This window comes from Ochotona curzoniae, unplaced genomic scaffold (genome assembly GCF_017591425.1).
Source record: "Ochotona curzoniae isolate NIBS_2020 unplaced genomic scaffold, NIBS_Ocur_1.0 contig_2210, whole genome shotgun sequence".
Classification (NCBI taxonomy): Eukaryota; Metazoa; Chordata; class Mammalia; order Lagomorpha; family Ochotonidae; genus Ochotona; species Ochotona curzoniae.
This window is the reverse complement of record NW_024465369.1, coordinates 35118243-35140812: the sequence shown is the minus strand read 5'-3', so window position 1 is coordinate 35140812 and position 22570 is coordinate 35118243. Positions and strand designations below refer to the sequence as shown.

At 42.6% G+C, this 22570-nt stretch overlaps 1 protein-coding gene across 1 annotated transcript in view; it reads left to right on the top strand.

Moving 5' to 3' along the window:
* Positions 1-18386, top strand: part of CIR1 (corepressor interacting with RBPJ, CIR1) — a 35383-nt gene extending 16997 nt beyond the window's left edge. Inside the window, exons 8-10 of the mRNA XM_040971735.1 lie at positions 13751-13857; positions 14590-14675; positions 17443-18386. Coding sequence (XP_040827669.1) covers positions 13751-13857; positions 14590-14675; positions 17443-18109 — 860 coding nt within the window. The 3' untranslated portion in view covers positions 18110-18386. The remainder of the gene's footprint in view (positions 1-13750; positions 13858-14589; positions 14676-17442) is intronic.
* Positions 18387-22570: the final 4184 nt, after the last annotated feature.

The window sequence follows — 22570 nt, the reverse complement described above, 5'->3', positions numbered from 1 at the left end:
TTAGGTTCTATTAAAATGTGATTAATTAAAATTTTAAAAGAAGCCTAAAATTTATGCTTTTCACACATTGATTACCATATGATATTCTTTAGAAGACTAATATTTTCCGTGATACTTCCATATTAAATTTATTTACAGAATAATTGGAACAACGTAAGAAAGAAGGGAATGTTGTAAAGGATGTATTCATGATGAGAAATAACTAGTAAACTGAATTCTTTGCTTTAGGCTTTATAGAATAAGATATTTGGAAAATTTCTAGTATAGATTTTGTTTCAAATTCACAAGGTGTGAGAACAGAAAACTGACACACAGGGTACTTTAATTTCTCACATTCTCTATCTTACCTACCTAAGAATTTCTGGAGACATTGAACTCTGTGGTAAAATATAAGCAAGTTACACCAGCTGTGATACTACAGAAGATGTGAAAGTCTTATTTATTTGAAAGAAAGTGTTAGAGAAAAAGAAATCTACTGGTTAATGCCTCAGATGTCCCACAGCTGTGGCTGTTCCAGCTGAATTCAGAGCTTCATCTGGGTATCCTCACCACTCCTTCCCCAGGAGCATTAGCAGGGAGCTTAATCACAAGTGAGTCAGTTGGGGCCAGCGCGCTGGCATGGTGAGTTAAGCCTCAGCCTGAGGCGCCAGCATCTCCTCTGGATGCCAGTTTGAGTCTCAGATGTTCCACTTGTGATTCAGCTTCCTGCTAATGAGGATGTTCCGAGTCATTGGGCCACCCTGCACCAAAAGTGGATGATTCAGAGAAAACTCCTTGCTTCTGGCTTCAGACCTGCTGAGGAGTGAACCAGTGAATGGAATCTCTCGTGCTTACTCGTGCTTTCTGTCTCTCTCTCAAACTCTGCCTTTCAAATAAAAACAAATAATTTTTCAGTGGACCAATCAGGACTAATATGGGATGCTGGTGTTGCTGCTAGTCATAGTTTACTGGGCCACAACCCTCACATTCAGGGTTGAGAACCATCAGCTTAGGGCCATTTTCTGTGTGTTTATTTAAATTATGTTGTATGTATTACAAAATCATAGATTTATCCTTAGGAAATAATCATGGATACTTCCCAAAGATTTAGTTGCAAAGAATTGTGTGTGTGTGTGTGAAAGAGCAAGAACTCCTAAATATCTAATTAAAAAATACGAAGTGAATAATTGTCGAATATTGTTGCAATGGGAGAATATTGTTGCAGTGAAATACTATATGATACAGTAACATTGAGTGATATGAAGACTTTTCAATGTTACAAATGTTGTTTTCAACATTTCACCAAAATGGGTTAAATCATCAGGCAGGCAGAGATACAAGACTTTAAGAAAAAGGATTGGAGAAAATAGACCAAATATTAATAGTAGTTGTACATTGGTGGTTCAGTGATAGAATTCTCGCCTGCCAAATATTAATAGTAATTATGTCTAGGTTGTAGGATTACCTGAGATTTGTAGGCTTGTCTTTTTGCTTATCTGTATTTCCAAAAGCAGAAGTACAGTAACATTTATACATTTTTGACTTCTTATTTCAGAATAGTTTTTTTCAAAGTAAAAAGTATAGAATTGTACCTACTCCATACTGGCTTCCCCTAGTAACATCTTACTTCAGCGTTTTTGTCACACTCTGTAAGCCACACCCACTTCTGGTTTTTTACACTTGATCTTAGCCAAAAGGCCAAGAAGCGATCCACTTCTGGTTTTTTAAACCCAGACTTCTTTTATCCCTCCTACCCCTCCCAGGCTATCGTAATTAACTGAATTTTTGTAACCTCATAGATGTATAAATTTTTTAAATAGCATTGTTTTAGGATAATTAAAAAGTAAACAGAAATAAATGATTGAATTAGAATTGTGAGGAATAGGTGCGGCCTATGTCAGAGTGGGTTTCATCCCCATGTCTGGCTCCTGAGTCCACGTCATGGTGATGGAGACCCCAGGAAGCAGCAGGTGACGGCTCGGGGCTGGTTCCCTGCCACCTCAGTGGGTGATCGGTACTAAATTCCCAGCTCCTGGCTGGTACAGGCATCTGGGCAGCGAACCAAGAGATGGGAATGCTTTCTCATGCTGTCTTTCTCTCTCTCTCTTTCTCTCTTTCTCTCTTTCCCTCTCTCCTTCCCTCCCTTCCCCTGAAATAAATGAATAAATAATGAAAAATTATATTGCTCCATTAATGTCTTTAAAGTTTGGTCTGAATTGAGCAGTGCTATTTTAACTACAGCTAATAGAAACTATTAAAGGTTTCTTAAAAACAAAATCAGAATTCTGTATCAAACAGGAAAGCAAATAATGATGTTGTACTCTGAATTTAAATGCAGTGAAAAATAAACTAACCAATTTCCTAATCCACTTGCTGATTCAAACTAAAAAAACATCTTTTCATTTAAAAAAAAATCACCTATTGAATAATGTCTCACCAGTGAATAGAGATTATTTTTGCAATAAGGCAATTTCAGTGGATGTGGTTATCATGGGATAATCACACCCCTGGGGTACAGCCTTGTGCCTGTAATCTCCCAGGAGTGTAATTATTTCATGATAACCGCACCCCCTGGTGTTACATTATTTCTATTATGAAATTCTTAGTTTAGTATATAAAGTAACTTACTTTGATCACTGGAAACTGCGAGGTACTGTTAGAATGTTCCAGCTGTGAGGTTTACAGAGACCAGCTATAAGATTTACTTCTCCTTTACAAAGTTAAATTAGGCAATCAAAATGCTTCTTTGGGCTAAGCTGGTTTAGAATATGTTTTCTACCGATCACTTTAACTTTATAAGTTTTCATCCACTCTGGATACCTTAAAATTATATGTAAAACTTGTAAGCTAAAACATTTTTATATTACAATATATTGAAATGACTAACCTACCTGCTTCCTCTATAACTCTGTTCTTATCATTGATGCTTAGCACGTCAGTCACTTTGTGTTTTAATGTATATTAAAATTAAATGCTTTTTTAAAAATCCACAGTGGGATATTTTAAACAGAACAAGTATTTTTAACAGCTTAATGGAGCTCCAGAGTACTAGCTTGGTTAGCCCCAGATAATGTGACCATTTGGGAATGAATCATGTCCTCCCTGTCACTCAGCCTTTCAAGTAAATCTTTAAAAAGTAAAAATAATAAAGCCTGTTACAAAAAAAGATGTGTGTGCTTTCATGTATTCAGATATTTCATGTAAAACAATCTCAAAAATGTCTGTGCAGTGAGAACCTGGTACAGCTCCTGGAAGTATACCTCAGTGTGGGAGAGTGTCACTGAGGTTTGGCTTCCAGGAATCTCTAGTGTCTCAAATTAGTCCATATTTTGCTTCCAACAATTAATCAACTACTTTTTAAAAAAAATTCCTACCAGTTTTTAATTCCTACAGCTGACTTCTGTATCAATTACTGATGACAGTACGCTGTTAATTCTTATTTTAAAAAATTTTGGGGAGCCACTGTTGTGGTTTAACAGGCTCATCCTTCACCTTCAAATGTGTCATTGCATATGGGTACTGGTTTGTGTCCTGGCTGCTCTACTTCCGATTCAGCTTCCTGATTATGGTCTGGGAAAGCAGTCAGGGATGGCCCAAAGCCTTGAGACCCTGCACCCACATGGGAAACCCAGAAGAAGCTCCTGGCTCCTGGCTTTGAATTGGCTCAGCTCTGGCCATTGCAATGATTTGGGGTGTAAACCAGATGGAAGATCTTTCCCTCTGTCTGGGAATCTGCCTTTCAAATACAGATAAATAAATCTTAAAAAAAAAAAAAATTGTTTTTGCTTTATTTGAAATGCAGAGAGACAGACATAACAAAGATCTCCTGTCTTATTTCACTCCCCACTTGCCCACTACAGCCAGTGCAGAGCCAGGCAAGTCCAGGAGCTGGTTATTCAATCCAGGAATCCTATATGGGGGGCTGAGACTCAGTTCTTCAGCTATCACCTGCTGCTTCCCAGGATGTGAACTACTAAGAAGCTGGAATCAGGAGCAGAGCAAGGACTTGAACCCACATACTCTGATACAGGATGCAGATAAGTCATAAAGTATCTGAACCACTATGCAAAACAGCCACCCCGAACTTAATTGTTTTTACTGAAAGGTAGCCTGACACAGACAGAAGGAGAGACAGATGTCTTCCATCCACTTACTCACTTCTCAAATGGTTTTAGCAGCTAGATACAGGCCAGGCTAAAGCCAGGAGGCATGAATTCTATCCTGATCTCCCACACACCTAGCAGAGGCCGATTCCCAGGCCATCCTCCACTGCCTTCCATAGCGGGAAGCTTAATGAAAGCAAAGCAGCCAGGACTCAAACCAGCACTTTGGTATAGGATGTTGATGTTCTAAGCACCAGTTGAACTTGCTGTGCCACAGTGTTGGCCTGTATCACAGATCTCCCAGTTTTCATAGTAGCAACTCACCCTGTGTTCACAATTCTGTGATAGTTCTAAGACTTGTGGATTTTCTTTTTTTTTTTCCCTCCCCCAGATTTTTTCTTGTTGTGAGGATAAGAAGTTTCAAGCCGTACATGTTGCACTAAAACCCTGAAGTTTCAATAGAAAAGCAATATAAGGGGGTAGGAGAGGTACAATTAGTAAGCCACTTCTTAAGGTACTTGATCCTGGGCCCAGCAGCGTGGCCTAGTGGCTAAAGGCCTCACTTTGAATGCCAGGATCCCATATGGACACCTGTTATAATCCCGGCAGCTCCACTTCCCATCCAGCTCCCTGCTTGTGGCCTGGGAAAGCAGTCGAGGATGGCCCAGTGCTTTGGGATCCTGCACCCGTGTGGGAGACCTGGAAGAAGTTCCTGGCTCCTGGCTTTGGAATGGTACAGCACTGGCTGTTGCGCTCACTTGGGGAGTGAATCATCGGACGGAAGATCTTCCTCTCTGTCTCTCCTCCTCTCTGTATATCTGACTTTGTCGTGAAAAATAAATAAATAAATCTTTAAAAAAAAAAAAGATACTTGATCCCATATCAGAATGTCAAGACTACTCCGTACTATTGACCCAACTCCCTAATACATAACAGACCTAGATCATCCACAACACCGGATAGGCAGAGGATGATGGTCCAAGTACTTGGGACCCTGCCTGCACAGGAGATCTAGGCAGTGTTTGGGCTTCTGATTTAAGCTTTTGCCCACTCCTGGCTCTTATGGACATTTGTTGAGGTAACCAGTGAATGTTAGATTGCTTACTCTCTGTATCTCCCTCTTCCTCTCTGCCTTTTAAATAAATTTTGAAAAATAACTTTTTTAAAAAGTCCAGCATAGGGGTCAGCATTGTGGTGTAACTGGTAAAGCCACTGCCGGTGGTGCTGGCGTCCCATGTGGGTGCCTGTCACGTGACAGCTGTTCCGCTTCCGACCCACCTCCTGCTGATGGTCTGGGAGAAGCAGTGGGAGGTGGCTCCAGAGTTTGGCTTCCTGATACGCACATTGGAGATGCAGATGAAGCTTCTGGCTTCACCTGGTTCAGCCCTGGTCCTTCTGACCACCCAGGATCTAGAGAGCAAACCAGCAGATGGAAGATTCTCTCAATATGTGTATCCTTCTCCCCCCACCTCTGTAATTCTGACTTACAAATAAATCTTTTTTATTATAGTTTTTTAAGATTTGTTTATTTTTATTGGAAAGTCAGATGATTTACAAAGAATAAGAGAGACAGAGAGGAAGATCTTCCATCCTTTGATTAACTCACCAAGCACCGATCCGAAGCCAGGAGCCAGGAGCTTCTTCTGGATCTCCCATGTGGTTGCAGGGTCCCAAGGCTTTGGACCATCCTGTACTGCTTTCCTAGGCCACAAGCAGGGAGCTGGATGGGAATGGGAAGCAAGGCCACCGATATTAGAACCAATACCCACATGGGATCCTTGCATGTGCAAGGCCAGCACTTTAGCCACTATGTTACTGTGCCAGGCCCAAATATAATCTTTTAAAAAATTAAACTCATATAATTAAAAGTACAACATTAAAGTGGATTAGCATTAATTATTTAGTTAGCAGGTTTCATTTTTACTAATCATTTTGGAGATGATTAGGTTATAGTTACTATATATTTGTTATTTTTTCATAATTGTTGGGCTAGCTATAATTTTTTAAATATGCAGAATTGACTAGGTATACTATGTCTGATTTTACATTTTTATCACTGAGTGTACTACATAAATTCAAACTTGCTTTTTCTTTATATTCCTTGCATGTAAGTTCTAGTCATAGTGAGGATACTTGGTATTTCAAGTGACTCCACTCTCTGTTGTTTATGCCATAATTTTTAATATATTTAAGCATGTGAAGGTTAATAAACAAAGGTAGCAAGTGTGATTTTCTATTTGTGTAGCAGACCTCTTTCCCTGGGCTTGCTTTACTTTCCTGGAGGAGTGTTATGCTGCTCCGTAGCACCGACAGAGGTTTTCTGTGACAGGAGCTCCCACATGCTGCTCCTTTGTCTTTTCATCGTCCTTCATGTTGGAGGCGATTTTATTATTTGGGAACAGTTGAAAATTTTCCGAGAATAATTGTCTGATCATAAGGTTTGTTAGAAGGAGGACCATGCTGGGGGACCCTCTGTAAGAAGAAAGGTGATAACTCCGTTGCCCTCTGACAACCCCCGGATCCGTTACAGAGTTCTGGCAGGCAGCATTTCCCTGAAGACAGTCCTGCCAGTGTGTCTAGCGTGACTACCGCTGTAGCAGGCTGGGAGTGCCCGGCACAGGCCTGCGGAGGAGGAGCATTTGTGGGCCCCGTATCTCAGGAAGGCTAACCTCCTCCTAAAACAGGCGGTGTTTCAGTCCCGCTTGTGTCGCTGTAACCAGAGACTGACATTGGTTTGTTTGGATTCAACCCACTCCTGAAGGTAACTCATCAGTCCCAGGAGTGTAAGAGCGTGGTCCCAGGAGATAGCTTAGTCCTTTGCGGAGGTAAATACCTCATAACTCAAATGATTTGTTTATTTGGAAAGCAGAGGTACAGAAAGAGAAAGTGACTTTCATTTACTGGTTCACTCACCAAATGGTAACAACAGCCAGCCCTAGGACAGCATGGAGCCACCTAGGTGACAGAGGCCCAAATATTTGGTCATCAGCAGCTGCTGTCCCAAGCTCATTAGTAGGGAGTTGGTTTGAAAGTAGTGCAGCCACAACTCAGAGGGGTGCACAGGCGGGGTGCTGGCGTCCCAAGCCGCTGTATAGTACAGCATAGCACTGTCTCCTCTGTCACTTGTCAACACCATTAGTATCAAGAATGAAGTATGTTCAGACAGTATTAGGCAGTTATTGTAACTAATAGATAAAAGATGGACCTTGGGGTAGGTGTTGTGGTGCCACAGGTTGAGTCACTGCTTAGGATGTCTGCCTCTCTCATCATGGTACCAGTTCAAGTCCCGGCTACTCTGCTTCTGACCACCTTCTTGCTGATGCAGGCTGGGCGGCCACAGCTGATGGCTTGGGTGGTTGGACTCTTGCCACCCACACAGGAGACACGGATGGAATTCCTGGCTCCTGGCTTTAGCTGGCCCAGGCCCGGCTGTTACTGCCATTCAGAGAAAGAACCAGCAAATGGAAGATATCCTGCCTCTCTGTCTCTGTGTCTTTTAAGTAACAAGAAATAAATATATAGGGGGGCCAGTGTAGTGGCACGATAGGCTGATCCCTCCGCCTGTGATTCCAGTATCCCTCTGGGTACCAGTTCCAGTCCTGGCTGTTCCATTTCTGATCCAGCCCCCTCCTTGTGGCCTGGGAATAGCAGCAGAAGATGGCCCAAGTGCTTGGGTCCCTGCACCCTCGTGAGAGAGCCTAAAGAAACTTGCAGCTTCAGACTAGCTCAGCTCTGGTCTTTGTGGCTATTTGGAGAGTGAAGATATTGAGGGGAAGGGAAGGAAAAAAGAAAATAAACATATAAACATTGTTTAATGACTGAAGTTAGATTTAATTTTTTTGAGGCAAGGGAAAGCTAGTTAGCAGAAAAGGAATATTGCCCTGTGTGATTATTCAGTAAAGCCGGTCATGTCCTCATTCTCGGAAGGCTGAGGAGCTGCTCTTGATGAGGGCTTCACATTATGGTTGGTTTTACTTTCGATGATTAATGGTGGTTATGTCATTTCAAGCTATTTCTGTACATTAGAATTTAATGATTCAATTTGTTATTACAGCGGCTGTTCCTCGAAATGTATCTTGACATGAACAAACGTTCTCTTTTTCCTTAAGAATTATTTATTTTTATTGGAAAGGTAGATTTATAGAGAGAAGACATGGAAAAATGTTTCATCTGCTGGCTCACTCCCCAAGTGGCCACAGTGGCTGGAGCTGAGCCGATCTGAAGCCAGGAGCCAGGAACTTCTTCCAGGTCTCGTATGTGGGTGCAGGGTCCCAAGGCTTTTTGGTTGTCCTCTGCTGCTGTCTCAGACTACAGGCAGGGAGCCAGATGAGAAAATGGAGCAACCAGGACATGAACCAGAGCTCATATGGGATCTCTGGCGCTTAAGGGGGAGGATTAGGCAATTGATCCTCGGAGTCAGGCCCTGCAATCCTGTTCTGGGGTGAATGCCTTGTGGTGGAGGCATGTGTGGAGGCCGGCGAGGCTGCGCCTCCTGAGATCTCAAAGGAGCATGGGGAAGCTCAGTCAGTCCTAGCTCTCATTTGCATGACTTTTCTTATTACCATCATTCCATCTATTCATGATCGGCCAGCTTCAGGGAAAGGAAATTAGTTTGTGGTTCCCTGGGATAAGGCGAATGAGTGAAGCTTAGTCCACCTAGTAAATATTAATTCTTCTGCCCAAATCAATTTAAAGAACTTAACATAAACCTTCATCTATGTGTGTTCACCTCACTTAGAATCCATTTATGCTTTTTATTTTTCCTAAATTGATTTTTCTTAGTTAGATAGTTAATTGAAAGGCAGAATGGCACAGACAGGAAGATCTTTCATGTGCTGGTTCACTACCCAGGTGCCCACAACAGCCAGGGCTGGGCTATTACAAAGCCAGGAGCTTGGAACTTCATCCTGGTTTCCCATATGAATGGCGGGAACCCACAGATAGAACATCCTTTGCTGCCCTCCCAGCACATTCCCAGGGAACTGGGTTAAAAGCAGAGCAACAGGGACTAGAACTGGCACTTTGATGTGGTGTGCAGTGTCCCAAAAGATGGCTTAATACACTGTGCAACAATACACACCCCACTTTTCCTAAATTCTGTGAGAGCTTTAAAACCAAACTGAATTTCTATTTCTTTCTCTTTATATATTTCTTATGAAAGAGAGACCATATCTCAATTTATTTTTGTATCCCTGTGGCCTTTTATAAAATATGAGCACAGCAAACAGAAATTGAAGCCTTGGGCCCAGTGTGGTAGCCTAGTGACTAAATCCTTGCCCTGCATGTGCTGAGTCCCATTTGGGTGCCAGCTCATGTCCTGGCTGCTCCACTTCCCATCCAGATGTAGAGAAGACAGGGCTAGAGCAGCTGGATCAGAAGTGAAGCAACGTATGAAATGTTAGCATTGCAGATGGCAGCTTAACTTGCTGTGCCATTGTGCCAGCCCACTTTGCTAACTATTGTAAATCTATTTATTATCTCTTCTGGGATAATGTTTAGTGATTAAGTAAATATAGAGGTGTGTAAGTTCAGATCATCTACACAGGGCTTTTGTCACAGTTCAGTGTGTGATACACTGATACAGTTAGAATCTGCACTGCGATGATGACACAGCTGGTTTAAAATAACCTGTGCAGCCTCTTTTTTTTTTTTTAAGTACAATGTACCACTCTGAAGTTTGAACTTGATACTCCTATGTACTGGGGAACCTAACATCTCTGACAAGATAGAGCACATTGCCATCACCCTGGAAAATGTCCGTCTGTCCCTTTTCAAGCTGCCCTTGCTCCATAACCACTGTTACTTGAATGGCAGAGTTCCGGGAGAAAAAAAGGAGAGAGAGAGATCTTCCATCTGCTTGTTGCTCCCCAAATTGCTGTAATAGTGAGGGCTGTTCTCTGCTGCTTTCCCAACTGCATTAGCAGGGAGCTGAATTCGAAGTGGAGTATCCAGGACTCAAACCATTGAACCCATATGTGATGCTGGTATTGCAGAAGGAGACTTAACCCATTACACCACAACATTGGAAATGATTCAGTGTCTTTTTGAAGTTTATGGATATATAACTTTTTTTAAGAGCAGTCATATTCCCATAAAGCAGAATGCTACCTTCTCATATTTAATGTTTATCTGAATTCAAATGATTTTTCTTAGCCCTCTGGATTATTTGGTAACTACTGTGGCCAGTGTGTCACCACTGAAACATTTGCATATAAATTGACAATTTCAGTAATAAAGATATAATCAAATGCAAGTTGTTCTTTAACTCGTGATTGTTTAAGGCAAGGTTGTTGCTGATGAACAGTAATTTTTACTAGCATACAGTAAGGAGAGTTCCTTATTTTCTTGCCCTTGTGAATTTTTCATACACATAGACTAAAATGAAATATTTGATATTTCCTGTAAATTGTGTGTTTTAATAGAGGTCAGTTTATTGTCTCCATTGTGACGCTGGGATGAAGGCAGTAAGAAAGCGCAGTGTTCCCACCTCCATGCAGCTGAACTGGCATTGCATTAGGAAAACTCCCAGGATGGAGCATTTTATTACAATTCAGTACAATTGGTTCTTGCATAACCTTTAGAAAATCATACATAAAACATTCTCATCTATATAAATAAAAATCACCCACACATTTTATTAATAGCTTTGTTCATTTTTCCCCTGGAACTTGATGCTGCTTGTTCCTACCATGCCCCTTATTTTAGCCCCTTTCAAAGATGACTTTCTAGAAGCATTCTTACAGCAGAAATGGTAGGATAATATTGGGAATCAGACAGAAGTATAAGATAATTCCTAACAATTCCCGCTAGTCATGGATTTCCCTCTTGATCAAATACTATGACTGGTATATCGTAAGTGTCCTTTTCACACTTAGTGACAGGGAGTGGCTCATTCACTGGAAACAGTTTAGGAAAGAACAAAAAGACAGAAGATTGTGCTTTCATGGAAATAGTCATATTTTGTTTGTGATAACATTTTAAGCATCTTTCAAAATACATTTTTTTAAAAAATATTTATTTTTTATTGAAAAGGCAGATATACAGAGAGGAGGACAGAGAGGAACATCTTCCATCCAATGGTTCAATCCACAAGCAACTGCAAGAGCCGGAGCTGAGCCTGGAGCCAGGAGCCTCTTCCAGGTCTCACAAGCAGGTGTAGGGTCCCAAGGCTTTGGGCCATGCTCAAGTGCTTTCCCAGGTCACAAACAGAGAGCTGGAGGGGAAGCTAGGCTACCAGGATTAGAACTGGGGCCCCTATGGGATCCTGGCACACTCAATGTGAGGACTTTAACTGCTATGCTATGGTGCTGCACCCTCAAAATACATTTTTAAGATCATATTACTGGGGACTGGCACAATAGCCAAGTGGCTAAAGACCTCGCCTTGCTCACACCAGGATTTCATATGGGGGCCAGTTTGTATCCTGGCTGCTCCACTTCTCTTTCAGCTCCCTGCATGTGTCACATGAAAGCAGTCAAGGACGGCCCAAAACCTTTGGACCCTGCACCCGCTTGGGAGACCCAGGAGAGGTTCCTGGCTCCTGGCTTCTGATTGGCTCAGCTCTAGCCCACTGTGGCCACTTGAGGAGTGAACCAGCAGAAGATCTTCCTCTCTGTCTCTCCTCTCCTCTCTGTATATTTGGCTTTCCAATAAAGATAAGTAAAACTTACAAAAGAAAAAAGAGTGAACAGAACACTCCTGAAATTGCACTCCACTGCTACTAAAATGAATAAGATACCAAACATAAAAATAGGTGTTTTGCATTTGGATGTATTTGTAGAGTCTATTTTATGCTTATATCTGTATAATCAATTGTTATCTGCTTATTTTGAATTCTCAGAGAGCTGCAGTCATTTCTGCCCATGTAATTTTAATAGCCACTGTTACTGTAATAACAAAGTGTGAAGATGTCTTGTGCTAAATGTAGTTTAATTAAACACAACTGGTTGAATCTGGAGTCTAGGCATAGTGGGTTAACTTGCCACTTACACCACCAACAACCCGTCTGGGTGCCTGGATATTCCACTTCTGATCCAGCTCCTTGCTAATATACATGGAAAAAGCTGATGGGAGCTTGCTCTCCCTGCTTCTTCTAACTGTGCCTTTCAAATAAATAAATATTTTAAACACACACACACACCACAAAAACAAGTAAAAATTGTCATACCAGAGGCCCACATGGGTCTGCATGTGGCTATAGGCCCCAGTGCAGGCACCCCCAAGCACATTTTTTTTATCACAACTGCTATTGCTTATCTCTGTTTTGCATGGTAGCATGTAGATGAACGTGCAAATAATTAATAGAAGCCCAGTAAAGCAGTAAAAAGAAATAGAGAAATCATCTAGTCAGTAAACTAGAGAATCCATTTTTGAAGGTTTCTTTATCCTTTCCCTGCCCTTACGAATTCTTGTCTGCAGTAACTACCTTACATTACAGGAGCAGACCCATTTAAGCCAGAGTGATAATTTAGGCCAGAATCTTTAAGTAGCTGCCATTGAGAGGTTGTTGTTAATTTGCTACCTGCAAAAAGGCAGTGAAGCAAGGAAATACACAGGAAAGAGGAATGAGTGACCTTACATAACCTAATGCTGAGGTAAGGGAACAGAGTTTAAAAAACAGTATTTCTTAAAATGTGTTTGTTGCTGGGCCCAGCGCGGTGGCGCAAGTTGTTAAGGGTCCTCGCCTTGCACGCCCAGGATCCCATATGGGCGCCGGTTCTAATCCTGGCAGCCCCGCTTCCCTTCCAGTTCCCTGCCTGTGGCCTGGGAAAGCAGTCGAGGACGGCCCAAAGCTTTGGGACCCTGCACCCGCGTGGGAGACCCGGAAGAGGCTCCTGGCTCCAGATCGGCATAGTATCGGCCCGTTGCGCTCACTTGGGGAATGAATCATCGGACGGAAGATCTTCCTCTCTGTCTCTCCTCTCTGTATATCCACCTTTCCAATAAAAAAAAATAAAAATAAATCTTTAAAAAAAGTTTTTTTTTTAAATGTGTTTGTTGCTAGTCCATAATGTGAGACCAGATAAAGCTTATTTTTTCAGTTTGGGATTTTACAAAAGGACCTTATGAAAAGTAAAATCAAGCACATCCTTTTGTCAGTCTAAAATTGCATGTCGCCACCTTGCACTCACAGAAGTGTCTGGGTGTAAGCACAGTAGGGTAAAAGTGCCTGATGGTTACCTATAGGTGTGTGTGTTTGATAACAGCAAGCATATGGTAATGTATTCCGTGTTGATATTGATATTTGAATTTTGAATTGGCATCTAGATAATAAAGTTGCTGATGTGCCTTTAAAAGTGTCTCTTTTAAATAAACTTATACTGAGAGAATAACCATTAAAAGTTTAATTGTAGTTTTTTCTCATTTTGTTTTGATTTAATATTAAAAGCTGTGAACCAGAGAGCATCTAAATGTATCTTTTGCAATATGACAAAGTTACATAAGAAGAGAATCCCCTTGCACGTAAAGAAAAATGCAATTATTTTCTATTCTGAATCTCCAGACTGCTGTTTTAGAAAATCATATCTGATTATTTGCTCAGCAGAAGATTATTGAGTTGATTTAGCTGTGATTTTACTTAACAAAGCTTCAACTGCATTCCTACTGTGGAGTCTGTGAAAGGTAGCGAGATATAAACGATACATTCAAACTGTGATTTTTGTGAACAGGGCCATCGATGCACCCCTCGGAGCTAATAGCGGAGATGAGAAACAGTGGGTTCGCACTGAAACGAAATGTACTGGGGAGAAACTTGACCGTAAATGATCCATCACAGGTAATGATCTTTTTATCAGTAAGCTGAAAATGTCTATAAATCTAAATGTGATTGCTTGAGAATTGCTACTTAATGTTTTCCAATATGCATATATCCATAGGAAAGTAAGATAGCGCAAGGAAAATGCCTAAGATATGTTTTGATTTTGCCACTTTATTATTTTAACCTAAATGAGAAATTGTTTATAAACCTATATTTTAATAAAATGAAACTGCCTCTCTGGATTTCTGTGGATGAAATATCTCAGTGATGATGAGCTGGTTGTTTTCTGCTTCCTGCTAACTTATACCTGACATGAAGGAGGGCCAGTGGGGAGACGTATATGAAAACAAACCCCCCAGAACTGTGGAAGCAACTCTAAACTTCTTTATTGAACTGTTCATAGTACAGAAAATGTTTGCAACAGTGAAATGTTTAAACAAGCAAGTGTCTCGTTAAGGAGATGGAGTTGGAAGCCATGCTCTATGTGAGGCTGTACCTGTATTTCTCTATTGTCCTCTTCCTAATAAAGTTCGCTCATGCTGGCAGAGCAGTCGTGTTAACCTCTTAGTGCAGGGGAACCACAAGAAAAAGTTTACATTCCTTCTCATTTCCCAACTCAAAATGTCATAAGCATCTGTATACTATGAATATGTCCCTAGTACCAAACTTATTTATAAATATTTTCTTTCCTGTCTGATAAGTAACTTATCTGAAAAATCCAGCAATTTAATGATGTCTTGCTTTACATAGGAGTACGTTGCAAGTGAGGGCGAAGAAGATCCAGAAGTTGAATTTTTGAAATCCCTAACAACCAAACAAAAACAGAAACTTCTTCGGTAATTAAGAATTTAGATTTGATGGATTTGTTTTTTATTTATGTTTCATCGTTGTGTCATATAACTCTAATCATAAGAGCTCATGAAGGTACTTAAACCGTGCATTACATTTTTTGGGTTATCCTTCAGTGTTAGTATTATAATTCTTTCAGTAATATGAAAATAAGCATATGGGACTGGCATTGTGGTGTCGTGGGTAAAGCTGCTCCCTGCAACACCAGAATCCCATAGGGGTGCTGATTTGCATTCTGGCTGCTCCACTTCCAGTCCAACTCCCTGCTAGTATTCTATGAGAAACAGCCGAAGATGGCCCAAGTACTTGGACCCATGGTACCCACTTGGGAAACTTGGAAGCAACTCTTGACTCCTGGCTTCAGCCTAGCTCAGTCTGGCTGTTGTGGCCATCTTGGGAATGAAACAGTACATGAGAGATCTCCATCTCTCTGACTTTCCCTCTATCTGTAACTCTACTTTCAAACAAGTAAATATCTGTAAAACAAAAACAAAAACAAAAAGATGAAAGAAAAATAAGTACAAAATTAGGCCTGGCGCTATAGCCTAGCGGCAAAAGTCCTCACCTTGCACACACTGGGATCCCATATCAGCACTGGTTCTAGTCCCAGCAGCCCCAATTCCCATCCAGCTCCCTGCTTGTGGCCTGGGAAAGCAGTCGAGGACGGCCCAAAGCCTTGGGATCCTGCACCCGTGTGGGAGACCTGGAAGAGGCTCCAGTTTCCTGGCTTCAGTTTGGCTCAGCTCCAGCCATTGCAGCCAGTTGGGGGGTTGAACTACCAGATGGAAGATCTTCCTCTCTGTCTCTCCTCCTCTCTATATATCTGCCTTTTCAATAAAAATAAAATAAATCTCTTTTTAAAAAAGGAAAAAAATAAGTGCAAGATTATATATTCGGATGTTCAGATTATACTACAAAAGTATTGTGCTTTTTTATAAAGAAGATTTACTTTATTTTTATTGAAAAGACAGATTTACAGAGAAAGATCTTTCACCTGCTGGTTCACTCTCCAAATGGCCACACTGGCTAATTCACTCCCCATTTGGCTGCAATGGCCAGTTCACTTCCCAAGTGACTGCAGTGGCCAGAGCTGAGCTGAGCTGATCCAAAGCCAGGAGCTAGGCCAGGCACTTCTTGGGTTCCCATGCGGGTACAGGGCTCCAAGGCTTTGGGCTGTCTTTGACTGCTTTCTCAGACCATGTGCAGGGAGCTGGATACGAAGTGGAGCACCCAGGACACAAACCGGTGTCCATATGGGATCCCAGCACTGGAAGGAGGACCATTAGCCAATCAAATGACTGCCTAAGACCAAGTTTTGCAGTTTTTATAATACATTTGGAAATAACTGTAGTACTAATTATTTGTATATAACTTTTTTTTTTTACACACAATTTGATGAAATTATGGGTATTTGCTTCTCATCTGTTTTGGCCCTGTAGTTTTCCAGTATTTCATGAAGAATACTGAAAAGAATGCTTAAATTTAAAGTCAATACAAATGTTGCTAAATAGACTTCCTTTGGATTGAGAAATCCAGAAATGTCTGCTGAGTCCAATAGAGGGAGCTCTAACGTGTTCATGTGTGGAGTCCTGATGCTTGGAGAGCGCAGCAAGACACTGATTCAGCGAAACTGGGGTTGTGACGTACTCGCTGAACATTCATAGTGTGGATACAGTTGTCCGAATTATTTTAAAGAGTAAACGAGTGTTGGAAATTAGTATGTGTTTGTTTTTGTCTTACATAACAAAAAATAGTATCAAAAATTTTAAGTATATTCTAATGCATAATTTCTGGAGCAAATACTCTTCAGTTTTAGTCATCAATGTTGAGTAATATTTCCAGACTTTAAAATAATCATATATAAAATTAATTTTTCATCTGAGGTCTAATGAGTATGACAGATCTTTCATACATTTTCATTTACAGTACTATAGTTTCAAATTCTTACACTGTGATTTTTTTCAAATTTGTGTTTAATTTTTATTGGAAAGGCAGAGGGAGATGACAGAAATATTTCATTTACTCCCTTAATGCCCGCAAACATCCTGAGCTCTCACCTGCTGCCTCCCACTGTGTACATTAAGCAAAAAGCTAGAATCAGACACAGGACCTGCTCCTAAACCATGGCCCTCACCAAGTGCCTACCTCACAATGGTTTTTGAAACAGTCATTACAGGGCCCAGCACCATAACCTAGTAGCTAAAGTCCTTGCCTTACATGCATTGGGATCCCATATGGGTACCGGTTCTAATCCCAGCAGTTCTGCTTCCCGTCCAGCTCCCTGCTTGTGGCCTGGGAAAGCAGTTGAGGATGGCCCAAAGCCTTGGGACCCTGCACCCACGTGGGAGACCCAGAAGAAGCTCCTGGCTTTGGATTGGTTCAGCCCTGGCAGTTGCAGCCACTTGGGGAGTGAACCCAGTGGATGGAAGATCTTTCTGCATCACCCTTTTCTGTATGTCTGCCTTTCCAATAAAAGAAAAAAAAAATAAGTCTTTAAAAACAAATTGTCATTACTAGTGATGATCATACTCAGAGACTTGACTTAATGCATTTATCTTTTTATTTAAACTTTATGTGTCCATGTCTTACATAAAGTAAAAAGGGAAAAATTATTTGTCATTTAATAAGTAGTGTCTTTATATATGGATTGAATTTTCAGTAGCTCTTAAGAAAATAAAAATTGCCTATTGACAATTCTGCAATTGTTGGTGAAAGGATAGTTTTTCAATTTGTTCCTCTTTTTCCCAATTACAGGAAATTGGATCGACTTGAGAAGAAAAAAAAGAAAAAGACAAAAGATAGAAAAAAGAAGAAGATTCAGAAGAGCAGAAATAAACACAAAAAACATAAAAACAAGTCCTCCTCCTCTTCCTCCTCCTCCTCCTCTTCCTCCACTGAGACGTCGGAAAGCAGTACTGAGAGTGACAGTGACAGTAAAGGTAAGAAAAAAGAAAAGAAGAAAAGGAAGAAAAGCAAATATTCAAGGAATAAAAATGATTCTGAAGAGATAGATAAATCTAAGAAGCGGAAACTTTGTGAAGAACTTTCTAGCAGTCACAGCAAGGAAAAAGCCAAGGAAAAACCTGAGCTTTTAAAACAGGAACATTCTGGAGAGAATAGCAAACGGAGCCATTGTGATAGTGACACCAAGTCCAGAAGCCATAATCATGGGCCAGAAAGAGGATCTGAAAGACGTGAAGGGAGCAGCAGAGGCCATAGCAGGGATGAGAGGAGGAAGAGGAGCCGCAGCCCAAGCCCTGGTGGCTACAAGCAAAGGGAGACGGGAAGGCGGCCACAGTGCAGTCACCGGGAGGAGCGGAACGGAAGGAGTGATGCCAGGAGCCACGGCACACATAACCACAGAGAAGACGCACACAGGGAGCTCGCAGGGATGCAGCGGCCAAGCAGGAGCGGGGAGTGAGGGAGTGCCTGTGGCAGTTAAGAAGGGCTAATTTATGTACTACATGTTTCTAATTAAAAAAAAGGTTTTAATTTTCTATCTCCGCAAATTGTCGTTTCAAGTATACAGCTATAGGAGAACTATAAGAATGAACTTCCCAAATATTTATAGTCATGTATTTCAGGGCTGTAAAACTATTTTCTCTTTTGTAACTGTGTCTTGTGCCCTGTGCCAGATGAAAATCCTATATAACTGTGACATTTCTTTGTTCTGAAATATCATTAAAAGAATGACAACATGTTGATTGGGTAGAATTTAATGTTCTTTTTTAAATTTAAATTTCTGATTTTATTTGAAGCAAAGTATAATATTGTTGAAATTCACTAGTGTGCATTAAACACTGATGTGATGTATATTGAAGACTCAAACTCCCCTCAAGTTTTGTCCTAGAGTAAGCTGTTTACACTGGATGATGTGTTAGTTGTGGTGCCTGTATCACAGTGCTGGAGCTCAGAAGTCTGACATGGACTCCTTGGGCTTTCGCAGTGTCAGCCAGACTGTTCCTCCTGGGGCTGGAGGGGAACACCTGCTTGCTTGCTAATTCTAGCGTCTAGGTGCTGCCCGCATTCCTTGGCACCTGGCCTCCTTCCCCCATTTTCAGAGCTCACACAGGAAAGCCAAGTCCTGGCATCCAGCCACTCTGACACTCTCTCATCATGCATCCCTTTTCCATTTACAAGGAAACCCAGCCACACCAGGCCCATCTGAAGAATCCTGGATCATCTCCCTTGTATTTGATCAACTTGCAACCTTAATTCGCCTTTTCTGTGCAGTGTAACATATCCACAGGTTCCAAGGTTAGGACCTGTGTACAATCCTGAGCTACAGCACTTTGCTTCTCACAGATGGCCTTTCTACCAGAGGTTAACCATTCCTGTAATGTCACAGCACAGTGCAAACCAGATAGATTTCTTGACTATCAGGATGTAAAGAATGTTTAAATTTAGCTACAGATTTTCCCATGTGTTTGAAAGCATATAGGTAAAGGAAAACCAAAGGAAAAAATCTACATGTAACATTCAGATCCAAAAACATTTCGCATCATGGGTACAGTACTTTTGTTACTAGGGTTCTATTTCTAAATAAAGAACATGTTATTTAATACAAAGATATTGAGTAGATAGTTAATTTTGTAAGTGCTGTAGGAAAACAAGTTTGAAGAAGCAAAACCATGAATCTTGATCTCAGCTACTGACACGGAAAAACCCTCTGAAAAGGCTGTGTCAGGGTGTAAGCAACCCTTGTTTAGATTTTTAAGAGTTGGAGGGGAGAACCAAGTTCCTTCTACAATGTTCTTTAAAAAACAGTGCATCTCAAAGGTTCCTTCTTCATGTTAAAAAAGTATGCATTTAAAATTGATAGACTGCTAATTTACACCTTGATCTCATCAGTGTTGCCGTAATTATTTTCTACCTTACAGCTTTTTAGACTTTATAATTTTTATAATGTCAAAACCTGTGCAATACTTACTGCCTTAACTGGCTTCTGAACCAATATAATGTTCACCAGGAGAAATGCTGAAATGCATCCTGTAATTAAAAATGAATTAAATACATTATCATTTCTTAGGTCCTTTTTTCTCATTTGATTCCTAAAAGTCTGGTCCACTTCTAACTTCATTTAGTTTTAAATAAAAGAAAAGGGGGGATCCCCCAATACGATGGGTCAGTGGCTAAATCCTCATATGGGTGCTGGTTTGTGTCCTGGGTGCTCCACTTCCCAGCCAGCTCCCTGCTTGTGGCCTGGGAAAGCAGTAGGGAACAACCCAAAGCCTTGAGACCCTGCACCCACGTGGGAACCCAGGAGAGGATCCTGGATCCTGTTGCAACCGAGTGAACCAATGAATGGAAGATGTTTCTGTAAATCTACCTTTCCCGGAGAAATTTTTTAAATTAAATCTTTTTTTAAAAAAGAATTTAGTCTTCAATTATCCTTTGCAGTTAAGTTACAGAATGCTCTGAAGGCTCCAATATTCCCTTCAGTTGTAAGAAAAATGTCTAGTTCGTGAGGTAAGATGGTTTGCTGTCTGGCTGTCAGCCTTGGTCATGGAAGGATGCTGGACAGGCCCAGCAGCGTAGTGTACTGTCTGTAGGACAGAAGGCAGCTGTGACCACATGCAATCCTAGCATGCTGAAAGCCAGCCTCCAAGAGGCTTACCTTATCTGTTTTGCATATCATGATACAGGGGAAATGAATGCAAGGGGATTTTTAAAGGAAAATTACTAGGCTTCTAATTCTACTTTTGATTTTAAAATGTAAAGTAGAAACTAGAGATGAACCCTGTCATCAAAAGGGTGTCTAGTACGTGTGGAGCTCCCTCTGAGTACAGAGAAAATGAGAAATCCTCAATGTTTAATGAATCCATGATCTGAGCCACCCAAACAAGATTTCTCAACAGTGATACTTCAGAAGACAATGAACCAGCGAACAGAAGGTCTTTCTGTATCTGCTTCTCTGTAAAGCTGACTTTCCAATTAAATCTTTAAAAAAAAAATAAGTCAGTCTGATGAATTTTATCGTTCTTAACTCTACAGAGACATTCTTGGCCGGAAATATAAGTATGCGTCTGCATTTTCATTTATCCTCAGGCCTGGGACGGCCTTTGAGGTCTGAACCTTGTCTCCCCTGGCCTGACACTTGAACACTAGCAAATTCATTCCTGTAGGAGGTGCTGTCGATTTATAAATGGCCAGGAAAATCAGGCCGCTAGGTTAGGGCTTGTTTATCTGAAGGTCTGGTGGTAAATGAGTCTCGTTTCCTTTGATAACTGTCCAAACCACAGCAGCGCCTGCCTTATGGCTTACCCCACCAGGTAAACCCGGGACGCAGTTAGGAGCTGTCTTCGGAAAAAAGCTTTTCCCCTGAAAGCATGGGAGAGACGTTCCTTGATGCTCTGCCGGGAGCTGGATGCTCGGTGGTGGGTGAACTCAGCTCTAGCCCATAAGGCCCCCGACATTTAGCACTGAAGTTCCCACAGGTCCACACTCACCTGGGCCATGCGTGGCCTGTCACCTGCTGACCGCTGAGCCACCACACCGGGCACTAGGCCGCTCCACCAAGCCACATCCTGCACACCCTGCGCCTAAGACCAGGACAAAAACTGCTCCTGTAAGCTTCAATGGCTCAAAGATGTTTAAAAGTCATGTTTAGGTTTTCTGAAAAGAAACATTTTTTGCTATAGTTACCACTTCTCGCAAAGAGCTTAAAGGGAGGGCTGCAAGCCTTGAGTTTTTCAGGATCAAAAGGAAGGAACTGGTTATCAAAGTTGTGAGGGACCAACAAGCCCCGGGCGGGACTGGGGTGGGACGAGGAACCCCGAAGTTCAGGCCTCGCGGCAGAGCACTCTCCCAGGTGACTCGGGTTTTGAGAACCCGGTTCCCAGCCGACAGAGCGGGAGACAGACACTTCCTCGCAGCCTTCCTTCCCGCACGGCAGCGAACCCCACAACCCCAGACAGAGCCAGAGGTGCGGGGTGGGCGCGAGCAGCTCCTCCCCGGGGCCCGCGAGCCTGCGTCCCCACAGACACACCCGACGCCCGGACCCTCGGCGACCCTCGGGTGGGCACACACGGCGCGGCCCAAGGGACTCCGGGGTTGGGAGGCTGCCAGAACGGGCTTCCCAAAGAAGGAAGCCGCAGGCGGAGCGGGGCGGGGGTTAGGGTGAGGGGCGTCCCGCTTCCCAAGCTCACCCCCCAAACCCAAATGGAGAGGTTGACGATCAAGAGGGCGCATTCCCCCTTCCCATAAGAAGCGCCTCTGGCGCCACAAGGCCGCCCGACTCCCTGTACCCGAGGGGCGTGGGCCCCCCGAAGCTCAGCCAGAAGAGGTGGCGCAGGCCGCGGGCCACCGGAGCTGCGAGCGTCCCCGGCTCGGCGCGCCAGCTTCCCGCCCCAGCTCGCCGGGATTCCGCGGGGAGGCTGGCCCTCGGGGAGGCTGGCCCTCGGGGAGGCTGGGCCTCGGGGAGGCTGCCCTCGGGGCTCCGGCGGCTCCCGCGCCTCGGCGAGGGGCGCGCTCCGGGCTGCCCGCCTGCCCTCACGGCCCGCCGCGCCTGAGGCCTCCCTGACAGTGCCAACTCCCGCCAGCCACCAGCGACGGCCCCTCCGGAAGCGTCTGATGCCCGCCCGACAGGAGAGAATGCTCAGGATTCGAGGGCAAAGGGGCTTGGAAAACCCACTCCAAATACTGAGGTGCAGGCTGCGCCTCGCGGGGTCCCTGCGAACGGACCCCGGAAGCAAGTGTTCACACGGACATTCTGGAACCTTCTCAGCTAGAGTAGGAACACCCCGCGTATGTTTATATTCATACTATATGGGGCAGGCATGTCTAGTATTTACCTCATCCGTATTTCCATAAACTCCAGCGTCTGGAAGGGATGGGGTAAATAACACTGAACGGTTAAAATTATGGAGAAGGGATAATAACT